At 30.7% G+C, this 24,699-nt stretch overlaps 1 protein-coding gene across 12 annotated transcripts in view; it reads left to right on the forward strand.

Moving 5' to 3' along the window:
- LOC142323135 (ELAV-like protein 3) overlaps window positions 1-24,699 on the forward strand; it is a 257,843-nt gene that overhangs the window by 225,080 nt on the left and 8,064 nt on the right. For 8 of the 12 annotated variants that reach the window (XM_075362385.1, XM_075362379.1, XM_075362380.1 and 5 more), the window contains one exon: window positions 16,844-16,885. The exons of 3 other annotated variants lie outside the window; for them this stretch is intronic. In XM_075362385.1, coding sequence (XP_075218500.1) covers window positions 16,844-16,885 — 42 coding nt within the window. Of the gene's footprint in view, window positions 1-1,491; window positions 1,631-16,843; window positions 16,886-24,699 lie in introns of those variants that run through there. One more of the 12 variants, XM_075362391.1, reaches the window with a different exon arrangement.

Raw genomic sequence — 24,699 nt, forward strand, 5'->3', positions numbered from 1 at the left:
TAAAGCGTTCGAGGAGGGTAGAGAGAGCATCACCGACAAGCCGAGCCGTGCAAGGGGCGCCCTTCATCATCTTGCACCGAGGTTGTAAAGAATATAGCTGCCACTATCATCTGCGGAGAACAACGAATTAACGTTAGGGAGCTCATCGCATGTCTAAACATTTCAGTTGGCAGTGCATTTTCAATTTTGCACGATGATTTGACCATGCTACACGTGTCTTGCAGATGAGTACCGCGCCTGCTCACACTGGAATAAATGCAGCATCGTCTCTCCGTGTGTCAAGGCCTATTTTCACAGTTTGGTCGGGAAGCAAACAAAGAAATGAATCTAATCATAACCGTAGATGAATTTTGGACATATCACTACAATCCAGAACTGAAACAACAAAGTTCTCAATGGAAAAGAGTGCAGTCGCCATCTCTGGAAAAAACAAAAATGAGTCGCAGCACTGGTAAGGTTATGATGATAATCTTCTTCAATTCTGAGCGTTTTTTGTACCAACATGCTATCCCTCAGGGCCAGACAGTCATGGCAGATTATTACAAATCGGTTTTGATCACGATGTTGTGTCACTTTAAGAAAAAATAGCTGCAGAATAACATTAACAAAATTTTACTGCATCATGACAATGTGCGGCCCCACGTTACTCACACTGTAGTTGATTTCTTGAATTCTCGCGGCTTTGCAATCGTACCCTACCCACTGTACAGACCAGATTCAGCCCCTTGCAACATCTGGCTGTTCCCCGTGGTCAAGTCTTTGCTCAGGGGACAGAAATTCAAGACTAATCACAGGCTCATCAAAGCTGTGGAGGCGCACTGCAAGGAGCTCGAGAAAGGTGATCTGGTTTTTGTGTTTAAAAAGTAGCAGGAACAGTGGGAAAAGTGTATTAGAACCATGGGGGTTACTTTGAAAAAAAGCATTAGATTTGGAAGACTGAATAAACATTTTTTTCTGTAGTGTTTTTATCATTAATTTTTGAACAGCCCCCATGCATATATATATATATTGGAAAATTTATAAAGAATACCAACCAAGATGCAATCAAAAATATGAGTTCACATACCAGCATTCATTAGTGTTTATGTAGATTTTCTAAATCATTAGTCCAACATTAAAATTTATGTGTAATTCATTTTAATTTTTATCAATATACTCTGTTGTTTTTACTGGATCTTGGTTTATTTATTTATCCTGATACAGTGGTGGTGTATTGCATTTTACTTTATAAATTTAATTATACAATCATACATAAAAGATACATAAATTTTATTATAAAATTCATAAATGCTTGCAAATTCATTTTACATTTATAGCTGTTAAAATACTTATAAGAATTTCTTACAAATACATATGATGTAAAATAAATATCAGCTTTTTCTAAACTTATTTAATTTTCAAAATATTTTAGTTGACTCAAACATTTCAAAAAACCAACTTTAATCATATCTGTGCATTGTAAAGATTATTTTCTTGTGTATGTTTCTGAAGGAAGAAGAAAATTAGCCGATATCCTGTAGTATTTGGTGTAGTTTACCTCATTAGAGCTGCGTAAGCTTTATATAATTGCTGGTAGTAATTGACAAGGATTAAAACAGCTTTGTGGTTAATAATTTGTGTAATTTTTTAATGCTCTTATAACTGAATTAAAATTTTAATTTATCAATTTCACATTTTATCTTTGATCACAAACAGTTTTAAGTTTCTTATTGTTTTTCACTATCTTACATTTTGATTTTTACTTTTTCTATCTTTTCTGTAACAGCTACATATAAAAGGTTTCATCATATGTATTAATGGTCTTTGTTATTACTGTAACCTACCCTACATCCTTTGTTTTAATATCATTTATTGTCCTACCTGAGATATTTCTGTGATCTATTCTCTTACAAATTTACGTCATATACTATAGATTCATGTGATTTATGAATTATATCCTTCTTTAGCGAACATTAATTCTAATCTGTTTTTTTTTCTAGCTGGATCTTGTGTTTTATCATTTATTTTAAATAACGTCCGTTTGCTTTAAGATGTTAATAAATAAATTTTTCAAATATTCTGATCGGTACATAATATTAAATTATATAGATCGTATCAGGAAAAAGTAGGTATTCCAATCCACAGATAAAAAAGGAACTTACCAAGCATTTGCTGGTTGGATCAAGAGAAACTGATAAAAACTTGATCAATGCATTTTACAAAACACATATTTAATTTCAAAACATAAAGTTAATTATATAAACTGAATTACAAGCGGTTGAAGTCTATACTATTAATTAAAAATATAAATAAATAAAATAATATCGATTTGAATTCATGAAGAAACTAATATATAAAATAACTGCAAAATAAATCCCAATTCGGTATGCATTAATAAAAATAATTTGTCTACATATTACGTGGAGGTTAAGTGAATTTCCAGAATTTCAATTTTTGTATTTAATTAATATTATTTTAAGAGTCAACCGAGTAATATCATTTCTGTTAAACAAAACTATTTTAAAATTGTCCAATCTTATTTTAGATAAATTTGAAAAAAAGTTTTTAAATGGTTCAGTAGTTTATTAAATATGACTACAGAAGCACAATAAAGTCCTTTCTTGTAAGCTGAAATATTTTGTTACATAAAAACAGTACTGTTGTCTGGTTTGATAGAGATGGATATTATTATTTTTTTAGGAATAAGTGATTATTCTTTTCTATGAAAGTTGCACATTCACAAGTATAAATGTTAATGTATTAAGCTAATGCTTTTAATTAACGAAATATTAGTCTGTGCAATTCATATTTATGAGCACAAAAAAATGATCTGACAGCCCGCTTTTTTCTTGAAAACTTGTTCTGACTTTAGTGGAGCCCAAGAGATGAAATTATAATTCAGACAGGAATATGTAAGAATAATAAATATTTAATAATAATGATAACCTTAGCATTTTATTATTAAGACACTTTAGAGTATGAGTGTAGTTTTATTTTGTTACAGAACGATATTAATTTGATTATCTCAAGAGAATTTATTTGTCATCGAATCAAATACCCAGAAATTTGTCACTGTGTGGAACAGAAATACTATCTTTATTATTAATTGGAACTCTATCCATGTGATTAGCATCTGTTTTATCTACATAAAAAAGCACAGCGCAGTAGTTTTATCCATATCTAAATGGTTATAATCCATCCAGCGAATAATTTTTTGAACTTTAACAGAATTTGCAAGCCCTTTTACATAACTGTTTTGCGGGTAGGGATAGTCGTCTCATCTGTGAAAACAATGAATGGTTTAGGATTTTGAGGCAGATCATTCTTAAACATTAAGAAGAAGACCAAGGAAAGACGCTTCCTGCAACACTTCACATTCTACATCTTGAAATAAGGAGCTGCATTTTATTTGTAGATTCTTATCAAAAGATTAAATTCAACTGGCTGTTTACGATCGGTAAGGTGTGACTTTAATCAATCGATACCAAGAGGTGTTCTTCTGATACCATAATAACTAAGTTTTTCATCAGTAAGAAATGTGGAACATTTATATTGAAAAAATAAAAAAGTGGAATCTTTTGGGAAACTGGGAAATGCCTGTGTCGATAGACAATTATGGTGAAAATACATGCTTTTCAATCTGTTATCATAGTAGGTAGACTGTATATAATATGAATTTAAGAATTATGGACTTATTTTTATAATAATTATGTACTTTGTGTACAAAACAAGTTTTGATCGAATGTTAGTTAGTATCAAGTCGGATACACCATAAAGTCATAGATTCTTTTTGCAGAAAAAAAGAATTCTCAAAGGGCTTTTTTGTGTTATCTTTCTACAATTACAGATGAAATTTTTTTCTATAAGCCAATGTTTTTTTATGCGTTGTCTGAAAATATTTCCCGATCGTTCAAAGTTATTTTAATCTTTACGTATAAATAATTACATATTTTATAACCATTAGTAGATTAAATTTTAACTAAATTACATTCCTTAATTGCTGTCTCAATTATTGAACTGTTTTTATAAAAGGCGGACAGGATATATATAATTTTTTTTGATAGTTCACATTTTATTTGATTTTTTTGCAAGGGTGGAGGGAAAAATACTTTTTATCATTAAATAATTTTTATCGTATATTTTAATATTATTGTACCTCATTTGTGGGCTGTGAATATCAAAGCATTTTATCTTCTCATCAATATCAAGCACACTCAATCATTCCTGGTTTGATAGTTACAATTTCTTTAAAAAAAAGAAGAAGAAGAAATTCTATCAGAGGTCGGAGCACATCTTATGACAGTGTAATTTTTTTTAAATATAAAAAAAATTTAGCCGTACAAGTTCTAGATATTATGAAAATTTAAGACATAGTCACCTTCAATTATATACACTTATTTTGAAACAGATGATGAGTTGAGAATTGAGAATGCATTGCTATTTGAAAAATTATTTGCTCATCTTTTTGTCTTTTCTGTTTTAAGTAATAAAAATTTTGGCTATGCAAATCAGTCTTGGGTCAGCCCATTTGAAGTGACTCAAGGGTGGTTGCTTGACCAATTCAAAAAAAATTGAAACTTACCCACTTGTTTCCTACATGTTTCAGGACCTTAATACTATTTTTTTTTTATGTAGTAGAATTTTTTATTTATGCAGTTTACCTGTGTTGGCCATTTTTGTTATGGTGCACACACCTATTTTTGTGATTGTAAGGGTTTATGGAAAAATAAAAAAATATTGGTTCTGGAAGGATGAAACAAAAAGCAATTTAATCATATTTTCTCAGGGTAAAAGATCAGTCTAGTGGTTTATTTACCTATTTCTCTTCTTTCTATGAGAAAATTACCAATAAAGTTGAACATGATAAACGGTGAAAATTCACTTTTGGTAATTTTTTCAAGAGGCAGGCATGGCATGCATAGTTTGAATTTTTTTTTATATGTAGGTATATGTTAATAGTTTTACCATAAATAATATTATTGGTGATATATGTACCCATAGTTTTTTATATATTTTTGAAAACTAATTTTTTTTTAAAAATTCAAATTTTGGCTTCAAATAACTCTGATGAGGCTGATGATAAAAATCTCAAATTTGCACAACTTGCAGTGTTTTAGATTTTTATGGAAAATATAAAAGTTTCTTGTGTATTTCACTAATAAAAAAGTTATAACCTCTCAAAAATCATGAAAAACCTGTTAATAGCGATACCATTTTGACTCTATAAATAACTGCTCCAAGGGGGTTTGTTGTCTTCTTGGCACTTTAATATTTTTATACTTATTACTATAGTTGAAATGGATTTGTCTGAACCATTCAACTGCAGAATTCATGTTATAACAAGCGCTTCAAGTCATTTCCAGTCATCAAGAAAATTCATGTTGCAACGTGCTCATTTATGCTTGTTGCATCATTTAGCTTTGCAGTTACAGACTGGTCAGTCTGACATTACTCAGTGACCTGTTCACATCTTTACCAAGTGTCTCAAGTCTCATCCTGTGTTTGGAAATGTTTATTAAATAAATATGTTTTACTTAATAATATTATATTTTCAAATTTTAAAATTAGTTAAATTTTTACATTTTTTCAAGTAATTTCACATAAAACAATGGAAGAACAATGTCCCATAGGAATTTATGTGAATGAAAAGTGTCATAAAATAGTGTATGGTACAGTACCAAAAGAACTCATTAAAAGTTGTGAATTTAGTGATGAAAACCAACAACTTATTTTTTTTTTTGTGTGTTAATTCAGATGTCACTGGTATTTGTAAATATGAAAAAACGTTTTTACAAAATTCAGTCACCTGTATGGACAGTTCTGTTGTGACCCTTTGAGAACTCATAAAAAACAGTTAAGAAAAACCTAAGACAAATAACATTAGAGCAAGATCTTAAAGAACACGTTTTTCCAAATTTACACATCACATTATTGAACAATTGGGTGCTACTTGTAGCATTTTGGATGTATCATTTCCAAAACAGTGACAGGTTGTTCTCACACAATTTCAAGAAAATTATCAGAAGAGATATCACAGCTGTTGGTTAACCACACTAAATAATTAACATTCATTGCCAAAAAGCGGCTATTTCATTGAAGAATAATTAAAATTTTGTCTCAATTTATTTTCTCTTCGATAGTGTTTACAAAAGTAAACCAATACAAAAATAAAAATAAATTCTTGAAAAAAGATGTAGGCTACTCATTGAAATCTCAGTTTGGGTACATTTTACAAGCATTTTTGAATCAAAATTGTATTAGATTACTGGTATTGGTTAAGTTATTAAATTACAACCTATCATTAATAGTTTAAAAAAACTATTTTAAAAATATTGAAAACTTCAACTTCAACTTCAACAACATAGGGGCTGAATATAAAAACTTTTAAGTGCAAAGAAGACAAGAAATCCCTTTGGAGCACTTATTTAGTGAGTCAAAATGGTATCGTTTTTAACAGGTTTTTCATGATTTTTGAGAGGTTATAACAATTTTATTAGCAAAATACACAAGAAACTTTTTTATTTGCCATAAACATTTACAAAAACACTGCAAGTTGTGAAAATTTGAGATTTTATCACCAGCCCGATCAGAGTTATTGAAGTCAAAATTTGAATTTTTAAAAAAAAAATTAGTTTTAAAAAATTCATAAAAGTTTAGGAATAAGTATGTCACCAATAATATTATTTATGGTAAAACTACTAACATATACCTACATACAAAACAATAATTCAAACTGTGTGTGCCATCCCTGCCTCTTAAAACAATTACCAAAAGTGAATTTTCACCATTTTTCATGTTCAACTTTATTGGTAATTTTCTCATAGAATGAAGAGAGATAAGTAAATAAACCACTGGACCAATCTTTTACCTTGAGAAGATGTGATTTAGTTGCTTTTTGTTTCATCCTTCCTGGACCAATAGTGTTTTAGTTATTTTTTCCGTAAACCCTTACAATCACAAAAATTAGGTGTGCACACTGTAAAAAAATGGCCAGCACAGGTAAACTGCTTAAACAAGGAATTAAAAAAAATAGTTTAAGGTCCTGAAACAAGTGGGTAAGTTTCAATTTTTTTTTGAATTGGTCAAGCAACCAGCTTATGTTTTTTTGTTACACTTCAAATGGATTGACCCTCCTATAATATTATAATACAAGTTGTCCTGTATATCTTATTCGAGAATTTATTTGGCTATTACTTACTAATTGGAAAATTTTGTAGCCATCGCGTCGATCAATGAATTTATTTTATACATTAGGTCATTTAGTTATTACCTAATCGTATTACTGACTTCTCTACCTAGTAGAAATGTTCAATTTCATTGATTTATTTAATATAAAAAGAAAAAATATTGTAAATAAATTATCTTCTGTTTTAATTTCCTGCCTAATCTGTAGTTTATATGCGTGTAATCATATGATCATTTTATCATAAAAATTACAAAAATTGTTCAGTTGTTTACTGAGCAGTCTTGTACGCTTTTTACAGCCTTGAATTTTGGTAATGAAAATTATATAAAACTATAAACCAATCCTTATTTTATAAATTTAATACTTTTGATAATTTAATTCAGATCATTTTAATTTGCTCTTGTAGACATCTTTGGTGATTAGTGCTGCTATTTTCACTCAGCAGACGACCGCTCATTAACAAACTCCTACATAAAAAAAATAAAAGCATAGATAAAAACAAAACAAAAAATACATTGCATTACCATAAATAAAGAATCTGAGAAAATGGCTTAAAATTAAAAAAAACTCGACCTTTAGAATAACAAATAAAGCAAATCATGCGTGAAACGCAGACACAGTACTCCTTTTCTTTCTTTTCCTGTTTAGCCTCCGGTAACTACCATTTAGATAATTCTTCAGAGGATGAATGAGGATGATATGTATGAGTGTAGTCTTGTACATTCTCAGTTCGACCATTCCTGAGATGTGTGGTTAATTGAAACCCAACCGCCAAAGAACACCGGTATCCACGATCTAGTATTCAAATCTGTGTAAAAATAACTGGCTTTACTAGGACTTGAATGCTGGAACTCTCGACTTCCAAATCAGCTGATTTGGGAAGACGCGTTCACCACTAGACCAACCCGGTGGGTTAAAAACAGTACTCCTGGAATACTTAAACTAAACTGTTCCAACTGTACAGTGTTATCTGTTGGTAAAATGAGATGCAACTTTAAAGATAGAACAAACATTTAAAAGCCCTCTATAACGACAGAGTCAATATTATTAGGCATCTCATCTTATCGATGCAGATTATAAAAATCTACCAACTTAATACAGCCTTGACATTCTACAGATACACAAAAAGATAGCGTTGTAATACATACGATAATTGTAAAACAAAAAATACAGGACAACAGTATAGTACATGAACAGACATAATTCAATCCAACACGCTTTTCAACCATATTTTAATACATGTCTGCTAAGAAAAAATAAAAACACCATCGATAACATCCCCTTAACATCAGGGTGAGTACTCATTGAAGGCAGTCACTAGAGTAGCTGAAAATGTTTTGAAGTAAGTTGTTTAAAATGTTGCATTTATAAAATTTGGTTAGGTTTATTTCAAAAGTATATTCTTTTAAATACTTATACTTTCCGTATAACTCTTCCATAACTCTTCTCTTCCTTCTGTAACTCTTGAATTTTATATCCACTTTTCATTAATTTTTTATCTTAAACAAATAAGTATATGAAATTTATTATTAGTTTCCCTTGTGTAACTTTTATTTTTTTAATATTTTGTAATAGCTTTCAAATATTTGTTATATTAATGTTAGTAGCTCACTTTATTTAATGTAACTGATGAGAAGAGTTATTTTTTTTTTTAGTTATTTAATTTTTACTGTAAACATCAGTAAGAATAATGAATTTTGCTACTTTTTTGTACTAAGTATTACTAAAAATCTAAAAATTTGTGTTTGAAAACGACCAATAATTTTATTATTCACAGTTTTTATTCATTTTGCATAAGCTGTTTGACATAGTGGCTTATAATTTACTATGATTTTTTTTTTTTTAAGTATGCCTGACTTACTTTTCAGCAGGTTATATTTTTTGTGACTGCAAATTTACTTATGTGTAACAAAAAAGAAGGAAATTGACTTGCAGTAAATAGAAAAAGATAATAAAAATCATAAATTTTTGTCTAAATTGTGTTTCAGAATCCTACACTGTTTAATAAAATTATGAAGTGTTATTAAATATTCATTTACCTATCTTAAAAATATTTAAAAAAGAAAGATCTCTTTTGAAATATATTTCTCCTATTAAAAAAAAATATGTTTCTGTATAATGCTTGCTGAACATTTTTAGTGAATTATGTAAAAGAAATTAATAAGTCATTTATGGAATATGTGTTTTATTAAATTAAAAATTATTTACGTCATATTCACATAACTTTATTTCTGTGGTTTTCATTATTAAAATATTGATTTTATAGCTTTGTGTTTTTTTCTGTTTAGCATGGCTTTAAACCGAGCTTTTCATCAATGCTTAATATTAACTCAATCTTTGCTTCAACTTATTTTTTAATTTCTATAAGTCAATAAACCTTAATTCGTTTTATACCACTAAGGCAGTCAGTTTTAAGTTTAAATTAAAAATTAGATGTTAGCATTGCCTTGACTCATAATAAATATTATGTTTGGTTTTTATGGTAATGGAGATATCTGGAAAGCTGGTTCGATAACCTTAACATTTTCCGATTTAAAAACAACATACTAAGCCGATTATACTTATTTTTTTAAATTTTATTTATTTAATATATCACAGAACCCTAAAGGCTTGTATTGAAGTATTACGATACAGATTGCACTGTTGTTGTACAAGGAACTATAACAGTCCTGGCATCCTCAGCATGAAGAACATATTAAGGTCAGACAGCACCTTCTGAACCAATAATGGAGAAGGTTTTTAAATATAGGAGGAAAAAAATAATTTGTGGTGAAAAAGAATGAGCTCTACCCATCTGGGTAGTTTGGGATTGTTTGACTCTGATATAAATTTCCTCAGTAAGTAAACCTATTTACAGTATACCAGTCGATGCTGATGATATTTTTTACCAAGAAAGTGGTACCACTTCATTTTTTGTTGATGGTGTTGCAAAATATGAATTATGGTAGTCTGTTGATGAGAGCTTTTTGCTGAGTACAAACAGAAACAGCTAGATGTAGTGGTAATCACATCCTACAAACTCTATACATCTGGAGATTTATTTATGGGGATAAAGCAAGAAAATTATAAAACATTGAATCATTAAAAATTCTCTCAACAGTTGAAATAGTGAATTGCAAATGCTGTTGATATAATCATTGCTGATATTCTTGGTTATGCATAGGAGTTACTGTACTAACCAGATGTTTACAGCGCTACCAACACAAAGTGCATTAAATTTCAGTGATTGAAAAGTAAAGAAAAACATGTTCTTTACTTCGATATTTCTATAAGGTTTTCCCAGTTTGGCTTGAAACTCATCTGAGGATTGTTTATTTTAGTACTTGTGTAATGTTCCATGAGGAATTGCTATTAGGTAACATCTATAACTATTATCTTTTTATGTCCTATTAAATAATAAAATAATGTTTTCCTGATTTATGATTTCCAACAGTTTAGTTCCCCATTAAAGTATGTTTGATTTTAATCCCTATATTTGCACATAAAACTGTATGTTGGGAATAATTCATTCAACTTGTAACATAATTTTAAACATTATTGCCCGTTAAAGTTTTTTACATCATATTATTCCTTTTTTTATATGAATTATTTATTTCATTACATATAACTTAATTTGAATAGTTAATTTCAACTGCCTTTTTTCAAGTGTAGATGTTTTTATGGTTTATATAAAATTTTATATTTTGTTTTAGAATATATATTCATTTATGTATATTTTATTCCATATTTTTCACTTTAAAATTTTTAATGGGCATTCTATTTGTATAGTTCAGGATATATCATTTGTCTTATCATCGTGATTATAACTAAACTGTGTGAATTTTAACCAATAATCATAATATTTATGTACAGCAAAACATAAATTTTATGTGTAATTTCAGATTTTATGCACTGCAGCCGTGTTGAATTATCAGAAAGGAAAATTTTATTTTTGGTAGTATCAGATAAAACAACTAATACTACAATGATACACACACACACACACACACACACACACACACACACACACATACACAGAGAGAGAGAGAGAGAGAGAGAGAATGACACACACATACATACATACTATTTACTGTGTCTTATGATGAGTTTTATGATTTTAATTGGCAGTAAGTGTTTTTATTTATTGACCAATTCTACTGAAATTTCAATCAGTCATCAGAACAAGCCACAAAAATTAAAACATATAATATCAGCTTTTTTTTTTTGTTGTATATAATCAAATGGCAACCTTTCAAAATTAAACTCCAGTTTTCTATAGTTAAGGAAATTTATTTACAGCAGAACAGTTACTTGCTGAAATTACAATAAACTGAAATTTTCGTATAATTGTAAAAAAAGATCACGGTAAGAAAACTGAAACAAAGTCCGTTTTCAGATATACATTGTTAATGCCTAAAAAATTATGTTTAATAGCCTGAAAAAAAATTATTGTGGTAGGAAGACCTTCTTTACCAGATTTCTTTAAATTTTGATCAATATTGTTGGACTACTTATGTTTATACAGCCACCCCCAAAATAAAATAAAACTGCCATTTGAATCAAGCAATTTTGTCGGCTGATACAAAAGTTCACTATTCCAATTGATCTAATGACAAGTTATTTTACAGTGATAGCAGTTTTACAATGTTTACATAATGAACTGAAGCTCATTTTTTAGAAAATATAGAATTCATCTCTAGATCATTAAGGCATAAAATAACATGATGATTTAACATATATAACTTACTTATTATTAGCCATTGTGGTTTTGTTGAATACATCATATAAAAAAATACTGTAAGTAGTATAACAGCAGTTAAAATTCTAAACCCTTTTGATTTAAGAATTTACTGCTTTGTGAGGATCTATAGCATTATAATAATGAGAGTTACGATTACTTTATTGTTTGATAAAAAATGACAATTCTGAAAACAAAACACGTGCCATACCGGGTTGGGCTCATTAGCTGATCATTAACTCAAGAACAAAAATCTGTTCATCTATCCAGATCCCTCTTCAAGAAGGTTGTAGATCACATACCTCTTGTAAAGGTTGATTTTGTGTTTACTAAAATCCTCGTATAGTAGAGTTTGATACACCAGTATTAAGGGATATTCTCTTAATGTATTTGATTTATCTGAAGATTGCAGCAAAGAAGTTCTCATAATTTATTTTTTTCCAAATCAAAAGTCCAGCTGTAATTTTTAAAACTGCTGATTTTTTACAGCAGTCTTCCATTTTTGTAGTTGATGTTTTCGATGAAGGATCAGTATCCCTGTAAGGTAATTATAGAACATCTTATTTCCTCTTGAAATACCTTCAAGTGTTATCACCAGAGGATTACACCTCACCTTTTGCTTAGATGGCAGCCATATTTTTTTTTTGAAAATAATATTATATAAGTTAATGAAATTGTAGATTGTTAGGCTTTACTTTTTTGGAAGCATAGAACAATTGTTCAATAAGCTGGATAGCTATAACCTGGATCATATATGGCATCCCATTAAAAACGGATATAATCTTACAGAAAAAAAATTTTTTTTTTTGGCAACTGAAAGAGGTTTATGTTTTTTGTAAGTTGTTTTTGGCCAGCTTACCAGCTTTAGCTGGTATGAAGCTTTATTCCAACTTCATAATGAGTATACTTTTAAAGAAGTACACATACTAGTGTGTACACATACTGTGTATACTGTACTCTCTGGTTCACATACGCATTCTATCTCTCTTATGTTCCTCTAGTACAGTATTTCTCAACCTGGGGGTTACGAAATTAACCTACAAACTTTACAATAATCATGAAATCATTTTATGAGAAAAAAAATCATTTGTTATAAACATTTTATTTACATTTTCAAGTATACATGTGAAGAAAATAAATAAATGAGATGGTTGCATTTGTTCTTTATTTAAAATTTTCTCCATACGTGGATCTGTATTAGAAACACATAAAAGCAAATTATTTTCAAGTAAAAAAAAGAGATGATTCCTATATTTAATTTTTAGTGCAACTATAGAAGAAAAATCCTTTTCACAGAGGTAAGACATGGCAAAAAGGATTAATATTTTCAATGGTTCTGTGACTAAATTTCCATATTCACTTTGACAAGCAAGCCAAAATGTATCTCAATCTTCAGATGTGAATTGTAGTTGTAACGTTTTATTGGCAAACATTTCGATGAGCTGGTTGTAAATCTCAGCCAGCTGCAACAATGTTTTCACTATATGGATTCAGTATCCACCTCTTCAAGAAATCATTTTTATCTTCTAGGAAATACTCTGCCGACTCAATTTTAGCTCACGCAAATGAATCTTCATCCTACCCAAACTTTGGTTAATGTAGTGTTTTCTTCATCCAAATTTTTCTCAGTATAATCGGAAACATTTCAAAATTTTTGCTTTGAAGGCGAATAATCCAGATATCAAGCTTCTTAATGGAAGCATGAACTTTGTCATTTGTAAAATGTTTATATCACATCCTTGTAAATTCACATTCAAGTCGTTTAAATGCAAAAATAAAATATATTAGCTAAGTAAACTAACAGCAACATATACTCATTATTCTGTAAAAACATTGAAAATGGCATTTGTTTATCCTGGAAAGATATTAATTTATCCCGCAATCCCAATAATCAGGTTAACACTTTCCTCTGCAGTAACCATCTGACTTCTATGAAGAAAAGAAGAGATTTTCACTTTTCACCCACTTCATCGCTTAGTTTAGTTAACGGCCTATTTTGTAATGGTCTACTTTTAATAAAATTAATCATTTTTACAGCTTTACAAAGAGTTTGTTAGACATTTTCCAACATATTTTTTTACAGTAGGAGCACGTTTGTGAAGGAAACAGCATCTATTGTGACCTTGGTTTAAGACAATCTTTTAATATTTTCAGAAATCCATTGTTCTTTGCAGTTATTGCCTTTGCACCATCAAAACATACTGCAATATATTTTGTCCAATCTATGTTATAGTTTTTAGTAGCTTTGTAGAGAACATCAAAAAGACTGTCATGTTGCATGACCAGGTATTGATTTGCAAAACAACATATTTTCTTTGATTGATCTGTCTCTACCGCATTCATATCTCACAAAACATAAAAACTGAGAAATTTTTCCCACATCTGTTGATTTATCAAATTGAATACTAAAAAATTCACTTTACCCGCTTGTTGAATTATCTGATCGTGAACATTGGCAGCCATGTCATTGATACATCTTGATACTTTGTTGTTAGAAAATGGAATTTTTTTCAATTTTTTTGCTTCATCCATGCTTATTAAAGCACTGTCCATATCAATTGCAGCAGGCAATATGTGGCTTTCTGCGATTATATGGAGTTTGGACATCTTGCTACTCTTAATGCTACGAAATAAGATGCTTCAAGTGTACTTTTACCAGTATGGCTTGATTTACAAATAGAAGATTGTTGATTTCTTAAAGTACATAATTTTCTTTCAAAATATTCCAAGGATTTGCTTTTACAATCTGGATGTTTAGTTTCAAAGTGTCAAATTAATTCTGATGGCTTTATACTTTCATCAGAGAGGACTTGAAAGAAAATAATGCACTGTGGCTATCCACCCAGTGAGGTAAAACCGTAATTTAAATTACTTTCATTGTACAATTTTTTTTTTTACCAGTTGGTTCACTGGTTGTAGATTGCTTACTTTGTTTTTCACAAATTTATCCATTTTGCATAAGAATGTAATTGAAAAAAAAGTTACATTGTTTGACTGCACACTAAAAAACCAAAACCTCAATTATTATTATTATTATTATTATTATTATTTTCAATGAAGCTACGCTTTTAAAAACTTAAATAAAGGCACCAGATGCTCGCTTCACATCTGAAACTAAACTGACATTCTGCAGGCTCTTATGCTTCTTTTATACTGCTGAGAGCACTGACTGAGTGTTCTTTCCTACTGCTGAGTATTCTTAGTTTTCAAATGTATCATATGCATGTTCGAACATGACACTCTCATAGCAAACATTATGCAAGCAGACCAAATTACAAGGAGTACATAAGTGGTAACCTGTAAATTGCTCATGTGTGTACACTTCATACATCCATGTTCATACCCATCGCTATCAATGCAGCTAAACAGTTTTAAATAGGTTTCATTGGGTTGGGTTGGGTTGGGGAGAGGTCACAAAACATTAATTTTATACTTTTTTTTACTTTTTTGGGGGTTATGGAGCTAAAAAGGTTGAGAATCACTGCTCTAGTATGTACTGCTTAAGTGCTTATATGTATTTTCTTTTATTAAGTCATAAAAAAAGGCTGACAGTAATACTTGATATCTTTTCTTTTTTATTCACGAGTAAAAGTTTTGGTTGAAAATTTTACAAAAAAATAGCAACGTTTTTCAACTTTTGTGTATTAACTCTGTGAGAAGGTTTCATATTAATAAATTTGCAGTTTCCTAGAGTTTATACTTTGTGGAAACTCTTCTTTCAAATTGTCTGTATTTTGTACCAACATTATATTATTGGACATGACCTGGGTGTACTTATATCATTTTATTTCATTTTTAGGATGCTTTCATGTATAATGTATATCAATTTCAGATTACAGCACACAGTGCACGTGTATTCACAATGTCACTCATAAAATAGTATATGAAGACACTTTTTCTAAAGTAATTGTCTGGAATAACATCTTCATTTTTTTTTGTTACCTTATTTTTCTTTCTGCAGCATCATTTTTATGTTTAAGAATAAGAAATATAAAGACTAGCATTACTTCAAGCTGTTATTTAGACATCAGTGTGTTTCAAAATAATATGGTTTAGCCTTAAAGACCTCAACTCATGTATTCTTTAATTTTTTTCTTGCTATTTTCACTGACTATCATCTTATTTTCAACTATTTTACTATCGGTAACTGTTTTATTTTTCATGTGAATCTGACCATTTCCTTTTTTTCAGTTGAGTTTTTACTTTCTATATTAAATTAGATATTTCAGTAATGATTTTTCCTTAGAAATTTATAATAACAGCTTTGATTTGCATATGATCTCATTTACTTAAGATTTGAACTATTAATTTTCTATACATTGTACAGATGATTTGTCAGCAAACGAAGAATAACCAGCAAGATCCAGTCCTAGTTATAAATAGTCATGTCCTTTTTTTAAAGCTATATTTTTTAACTTATTGACAAATATTGATATTTTAGATATATTTCCTATTTGAAATATGATTATAATATTTTAAGAAAATAAAACTTTGATTGATGACTATTCTGATTACTGAGACAGTACTAAGTTTAAAAGTTTGAAAATATTGAATTTATGTACACTGTAATGTATATGATATCTTCTGTATATGTATTTATTTTTTTTTGTATACTTGGAAATAATTTTGAATTTTGCTTACTTTATTACTAAGATATAAATAAACACTTAGTGTAACAATTGTTTATAACTTATTATTATATGTTGGTTTTTTTTTGAGGGGTGCTTACTATGAACCATTTTGTGACTGCTTGTTTGTTTATTCTTATACATAGTCAACTTTTGTACTTATGGATGTTTTTTCTTCAGCAATAAATAAATAATATCTTCTGATAATAAAATTACAGTTATGATAGTTTCTTACTTTTAGATTGGTTAATCTTTTCTGGTTGTACTGTTCTGTTTTTTTATTTTATCATTCTATTTAATTTTCTTATGTTTCTTTTTTGTACTTTGTTCTAGCACGGGCAAGACCTTGCTAGCCATAAACAAAGGCTTACAGAGGTCAGTATTTAAGGTTTTAGTGCATTTGTGTGTGTCATTAGCATGTTTTTTTTAATATTAAAAAACTATTGTTTGCCTTTTTTTTTATTATTTGTGTATGTGAGGAACTGAGTTTATTTTTGTCTAAAACAATTTTTAGAAGTATTTTTTTTACAGCTGTTGTTTCTTTTAAAATGTTTTTATTCTTTATATTTACTATGGAAAGTGTAGAGTTCATTTGAGTGAAAATGAAAAAACATAATACTGCATGTTATAATTATAATCTCAATTGGGTATGTCATTTTATTTTTTTTTGTGTGTTCTGTTATATTTTGAATTCCTTGAGAAAAGGGTTTTTTGTCACTATACTAATTTTTACACTACTTTCTTGTCCAGTCTGAAATATTATATATAAAAAAGTTGAAAGTGTCTGGTACCAAATGAATAAAAGTTATGTGATAACATTTTTTACTTTAAGTTTGTAAAGTTAGCTTGAATGTTTTCTGGAAGCATAATTCCCAGTATTTCGAAAGCAAGATTTCTTATATTTTAAGATTAAAAAAAAATCAAAAAATCTCTAAATCACTTGTTTTTAAAAGACTATGTTTTATAATATTGTTGGACACTTAAATAATCACTGTCATCTTTTATTTCTTTATTTTATTATTTCTCTAAATAATGTTTATTTCCCTTACATTATTGTCTCTATTTCTTCTCAATTGTATTGTACACTATTTTTATGGATATTTTTTCTTTATATTTTCATAAAACTGTCAAAGTTGCTTTAAATGTCATCATTGGTATTCAGTATCCAGGCTAATTATTTTGAAATATATGACAGTTACTAACATTGAAAATGTAGTTTACTCTTATAAACTTTTTTTCTTAAAGTGATATAATAGAACAGGAAAGTAATATTTTTTACTATTTAATTATGTTTGCTACTATAACTGAAAAGTTGGTGATTTTACATGAAACCAATTTCTTCCCAAAAATGCATAGCTACACCTTGAGGCATTCTGTGTCTAGCTTACCAATAAAGGTGAGGATTGAAGTGATTTCCTATAGCCATCTTCTTGGAGCCCTGTAAACCCTGCAGGTAGCAGCCATCGTGCTCTATTTGCAACTGGAGCTGACTGCATTATGAACACTATTTCTCTCAAAGGTAGTTAATGCCTCTTATCCCTGAGGTTCTGTACATGTGTCACAGCTGTATGGATTGTATATAAATGTTAACAAATCCCTTTCTGTTCTGAAGCAATATACACAATGTACAAAAAAGAAAATTAGGGTATTAACTTGTTATAAATCTCTTTGATATAGTGTAGAGTGTTGATTTAAGGCTATATTGACAGTGTTGATTTATTCAAAGAACAGTTTTAGGTGCATGCTTGGCTATAGATTGATCCCTATCGTTCTGCTTGATAGTGCCACTACTAAAGATGGCGACTCCTGAACAGAAAGCCTTCTGAAAACAGTTTGCTAAATGGGAATCTGTAGTTCTAGTTCAACTTGTGTTCTGTAGGAAGTTTAATTGTGATCCTCCGATTAACGATAGCATTCATTGACAGCATAATTAGTTTGAAACAACCAGATGTCTTCGTAAAGGGAAGAGTATGGGATGATCAAGGGTGTCTGAAGACAATGATGAACATGTCAGGAAGTCTTTGCTGCATAATCCTAAAACCTTATTAGGAAGGCCAGGTGCGAACTAACAATGCAGCTGACAACAGTGTGAAATATTTTAAAGAAATGCTTATTTATGCGTCCATATGATTTACAGCTGTAAAAACTGTACATCCCATCTGTGAAATGTAACCATACCATCAGTTTTGAAGCGTGCTGACTTCATGATTGAAATGTTGCAGCATGAAGACAGCAACTTCATTGATCATTTTGCATCTAGTGATGAGTTAACATTTCATCTTATTGGAAAAGTTATCCACTAAAAGTCATAACGTCCATATCTGAGGGGTTTAAATCCCTTTCATATTGTAAGAGATAACTCTTACAATATGAAAGGGATTCCCCAAAAATTACATTTTTCTGTGCAGTATCCCAACAGCAGAGTTTTACAAGCCATTTTTTTTTTTTTTTGAAATGAGTATATTAGGAGTTACTTATTTGGATATGCTTTCCCCAGTGTATGAATATAAATGTTCGAATAATGTTTTCCCCAACTGTTGAATCAATCAGCATGGACCCAGTAACACAGTTTGTTTTTGTGGCTCCAGGGTCATCCGGTCTGACCCCAAGTGATTTTATTCCTTTAGGATTTTATAAAAGATGTGTATATGCCTCTTGGGTAACCTTCTCGAGAAGGCATAGGATTGAAGCAGCTGTCGCTCCTGTTATTCCTGATATACTGGTTAAAGTATAAGATGAACTCTCCTATAATTGGATTTATGCCACTTGATGAAAATGTGCTCAATTGAACTTGTAGGGAAAAACTATAACTCTTCATTTTATTTGGCATTCATAAGTTAAAGTAAAAGTAAAATTAAGTCAATGTTAGAAGTTATTAAATAGCTTTAAAACTATGATATTATTTTTTTATACTTTGTTTTTTTATTTACTGCCCTCTACTGTGTAAGAACATTTTTTTATACTTAAAAAAGTAACATTTCATACATTAATTGATTTCAGTTATTCATATTGTTTATTTTATTTTTCTGTGTTTTAATTTCTGATGATTTGGTTAAAATTCATTTACAGTTATTTATATAATCGTGCTTTAGTTTTAAAATAACACTGAGTCTTCCTGTTAGCATCTTTATTTCTCTTGGATTTTAGAGAAATTTTCAGATTAATCTCTGCATTAAAGTTAACAATCTTAAAGAAAATTCCTTCCTTCAAAATCAATTGTTATATTATGGCTGTTTCTTTTTCAAAGTATTACTGAACCATTTTTATTAAGTTAAAATTTTTAAGAAAAAAATAATAAGGAAAAATTCTAAACCATATCTATTTAATCTTATTAAAATTTTTATTATAATTATATATTTTCCTTTTTTCCTCATTTCCAGTACTGTTTTTAAATTAATTTTATTTATTGTACGTAATGATACATTAACGTGAACACTGTATAATTTTTGGACTTCTAACACTTCACTGTAGATCATTGTGTGGTCAGTGTGTACCTTGCACATTATTTGACTGAACATGGGACTTTACTTCTTGGTGAATCTGAAGGATGGTAGTCACATATTTTTTTATTTTTATGTAACCTTATTGTAAGGTTTATAAAAGGTATAAGCTTATAGTTTTAGGGTTACTAAGGTTTATAAGATTATAGCTTATGTTATATACGTACAACAGTTGGCTTATGAAATTTCATATTTCCTCTACCACTCAGATTAAATAAAATAATAGTTTTGATCAGTGTTTTGAGTACTAGTGAAATCTTTGAAACACATTTTTACTTGTACCCCCTCAACAAAACTTTTATCTGCTGAATATTTTTATTCTTATTCTGATACTAAAATACACATGTCATTAATTTTCTAAAGGCCTTTTTGTGAAACAGTTTCCATAAACAAAAGCATAACAGGGATTGTATACAGTAAAAATTGTATTTTCAGTTATTTTTTCTTGTGCGCATGCAGAATGTATGTTTTTTTTTCTTGAGTCAGTGTAAATGTCTTGGTGTTTTATAGGAATTTTTTATTCTTTTGTGTTTGTATGAACTTTGTGTTAATTTTGTAACTCTCTATCTCCCCCTTCTCTCCTCTCTCTCTCTCACTCTCTCTATGTGCTACAGATACTCATATTAAAAACAAAACTGAAAATTCTTTTAATTCCAGAATTAATAAAAGTAATTTTTTCAGTATTATTTTTTCTTTGAAAAGAAATTTATTTATTTTATTTTTTAGTGTAATAAAGTTAAACATACAATAGTATTGTTAAGGAAATGGTAGAAATTAAAATTTATAAAAAAAGAATGAAATCTTATTGAATTTTTTATTTTTTCATATAAGATCTGATTAACACTTGCAGCATTCAAAAGTAAGGTTTTTGTTGCAAAACTCAAATTAGCCTCATAAAATAAACAATATCAATGTATAATGAAAAAAGATGGGAATACAGTAGACTAGAATATAGTTATTCTGTCATTTTGAATTCATTTGTTGAATTAAATACATTTCACTATTCTAGGTTTTTTTTCATTAAATGAACTCTCTGTTGCCCTCTCTCATAATTCATGAGGTTACCACTATTATTATAGTTTTTATAAGTAATATTTTACAAGGTCTTTAGTATAAAACAGCATATGATAGTTTGTTTCTAGAAGTTATGTTACTTATAGTGTCTAAATGAAAGAGAAAACCTACCTTTGAAATCACATATATTATCAGTGATTATTTAAAATAATTGGATTTTATGGCACTAGGCCAATTTCCAGTTATTAATTAAAATAAAAGTACACATTTTTAATACATTTTCACTTCTATAAGTATTAAGTATATACTTATATAAGTATATAAGTATTAAGTATTTTCACTTCTATAAGTGTAGTATCTTCTGTGACACTACATAGTTTGTGCAGCATACAACAAAAAAATTCTCCTTTGGACCAGATATTCATGCATATGTTATTAGCATGTCACAAAGTTTCAGCCCTGTTTTGCTGAATACTTGGGGTTTGGTCATTTTTAACAAAAGCTGAATTTTTTGTTCCCAAGGAAGTAACAAGGTTATTCTCTATTATTCATATGTTAATAAAGAAAAGCTGTACACAATTTTAATGTGTTCAAAGTTTTTTCTGTAAATGAGCATGGATTATTGAGAAAAGTGACAGATTTAATTCTTTTTATGTTATAAGATGCAGAATGTATCAATAGAAAAGACCAGAATATGTTTCCAAATTCAATTTTAAAAAATGTAGATTAAAATGTTGATGTTTAGATTTATCTAATGTTTTTCATATTTTAAAGATATTCTGCTTGGAAAATAGCAGTTGTTCAACATTAAAAGTCTTAAGTAATTTTTATTTTCGTTTCTTCAGTTAGTAGTTGACATTTAAATTTTAGGGAATATCTGATCCTCTATCACCTTAGTTTTTAAATATCTAATGAACTTAATTGTAATATATATATATATATATTATTATTATTATTATTATTATTGTTATATCACAGTAATTTTTACTGGTAACTAGACCCACTGGCCTCAAGGAAGCAAGACAAGGGGTTAAAACTATTGCGTAACTAAGTAAAATCAACATATCATTATGGGTTCTTCTGTGGCAACCACAACTTGGCACACATCAGAGCTCCATGTTCATTATCCACCAAGTTCGGAGGTTATATACTTCCTCATCAATGCGCACGTATCTAAAATCACTGTTTTCTGCATTAGTAGGAAGAGGCGAGGTTGAATGCCAATGGCTCTGAGTGACCTGCAAACCAAGTGTGGAATCTCTCCAAGTGCACCGATGACAATGGGCACTATTATAACCTCTCGCTGGCTCCAGACCTCCCTGACCTGAATCACCAAATCCTTGTACTTTGACAGCTTCTCAGCATATTTCTTCTGAATGTTGGAGGCCAGTGGTATTGTCACATCGATGATCCAGGTGATGTTTTCCTGTTTTTTAATCACAACAATATCTGGACGATTCTGGGCCACTGGCTTATTCATGAGGACTGTGCGATTGTAATAAATCCTATAGCAGTCATTTTCCAACACGGATAGAGGAGCCTACTTGTAGTAAGGAACAGACACATCAAGAAGTCCCGGGTCCAGGGCCAGCCTGTGATGGAGAATGTGAGCCACATTATTGTGTCAAGATGTGTATTCTTTTTGGGCCAGAATCTGGCAGCTACCAATCACATGCTCCACTGACTCACTTGTACCCCCACACACAACGGCAATTATCCATGACCACAGCAGGATCCTTGACTATGTGCTTCCAATAATTGAGTGTGCTGACTACCGAATCCTAGATTTCAAATGCAAATTCTTCAGCCATGCAAAGGAGGCAGCAAAGTCAACCCTCTCACCCAGCATGGAGGCGGCAAATCTCCCATGAAGCTCACCCACGCGCCATGCATCCATCTTCTGTCTCTCATCAGGAACCACGTTCAGAGGGGCATAGTTATTGTCGCTAAAGTGGAGTGTGGGACCTTCATCTCTTCTTACCACCTCCCAATGAAGCACGCTGGATTCTCTTTGCCCTTGAAAATAGTTTCTGAGGTTCTACAGTTGTTTTGCATGAACCTCAAGGAAAACTGCGACACCACTTCCACCCCTGTTTCTGGACAGATGGAAGCGAGCTGTAGAACTGCACGGGTGATGCGCTTTTAGCCCAGTAAATTTATCGACTTCTAAGCAGCCAATTAAGCCCCTCAGGCTTCGTTCTCATCCATATCAGAACTTTGAAATTGTAGGCAATCAGCGGCATAGCGTAGGTATTGATGCTCTTCACTTTATTGTCCCCACTCAGTTGCGACTTCATGACAGCACGCACACAAGCCTTGAGGCCAGATTTAAGGGCCTCCTTCACGTGGCTGTGGCTGATTTCCACATCTTGAATGAAGCCAAGATACTGGTAGTTTTCCCATGCTGCGTAGCTATCATCACCAAAGGGGATCCATGAACGGTACACTACAATCATCCATCTGCGACCAAACTCCTTTTCTCATGACATTAACCCTGCACTTCTCTAAGCTAAACCTCATACGTATGTCAGCACTGAATCTCGACCAGCTTAACAAGCTGCTGGACACCCTTCTTGGTGTCAGAAAGAGGTTTTATATCATCCATGTACATGAGGTGGCTATAAGAGTATAGACCAATTGCAAACCCCTCATTGGCCAATTTTAGGATGTTTGACAGAGAGTTCAGCATCATACAAAACCAGAGCGCACTCAGAGCATCATCCTGAAATATGCCTTAGTGATTCACCACCTCACCATTGGTTGCGGGCTCTTTCTCAGGGATGATCAGGTGCACCATTTATCCATTGTGCTTTGCAGGAACTACACGATGGAGTCAACCTTATTCAAAACAAGCACCTCCACGAGCCAGGAATGCAGCACAGAGTCGAAGGCTTTTCTATAATCTATATAAGCTGTATATAGATTGCACAAACTCTTTTTAGCTGAGGCAGAGAGTCCACCACCAACTGCTCCTTGCAATCTCTGCTGTTCTTTCAACAACCCTTCTACTCATTCACAACAGTCTGGTGTCTACTCATTCACAACAGTCTGGTGTCGGTCTAGATGGTCAGAAATTTAGGCACACAAGATGGATGTAAAAATCTTATAAATTGTTGGGAGGCAAGTAATAGGTCGGTATTTTTCAGGGTCAGCCGCAGTTGGATTAATCTTGGAAATCTGGTAGATCACTCCCTGGGTGAAAAATCTTAGCATAAGACTTGCATCCTGCAACAATGCCGAGTAAAACTCAGCAAGTCACCCATGTACAGCTGAGAAGCGCTTGAACCAAAAGTTCTGTTCTCCATCAATCCTGGGTGCCTTCCAGTTGTGTGTTCGAGCAACAGACCCAATCACATCATCCAAAGTCACAATATGGTCAACCATAGATGGCACCCGATTCACTCTCCTCTTCTCATCACAAATCCACTCAGCTCCATCACGATGCCATGACAAGCTCAACCAAATTGCAGTTCAGTAATCCAAAACTTAGTGTTGGAAGGAGCTGCCGAAACCTGGAATTGCTGCACAGCTGGTGTTTGCAACCTCTTACAGAACTCACGCTGGTTGGTACTGAACAAATAGTTCTGTTCACGCTGCATATTACTTATTTTGTAAAAGCACATCCTACAGGATAGCACCGTGAGGCGATGTTTCAATAAATCCAGTACTTTGGCA

Source organism: Lycorma delicatula, chromosome 4 (assembly GCF_047948215.1).
Source record: "Lycorma delicatula isolate Av1 chromosome 4, ASM4794821v1, whole genome shotgun sequence".
NCBI classification, from domain to species: domain Eukaryota; kingdom Metazoa; phylum Arthropoda; class Insecta; order Hemiptera; family Fulgoridae; genus Lycorma; species Lycorma delicatula.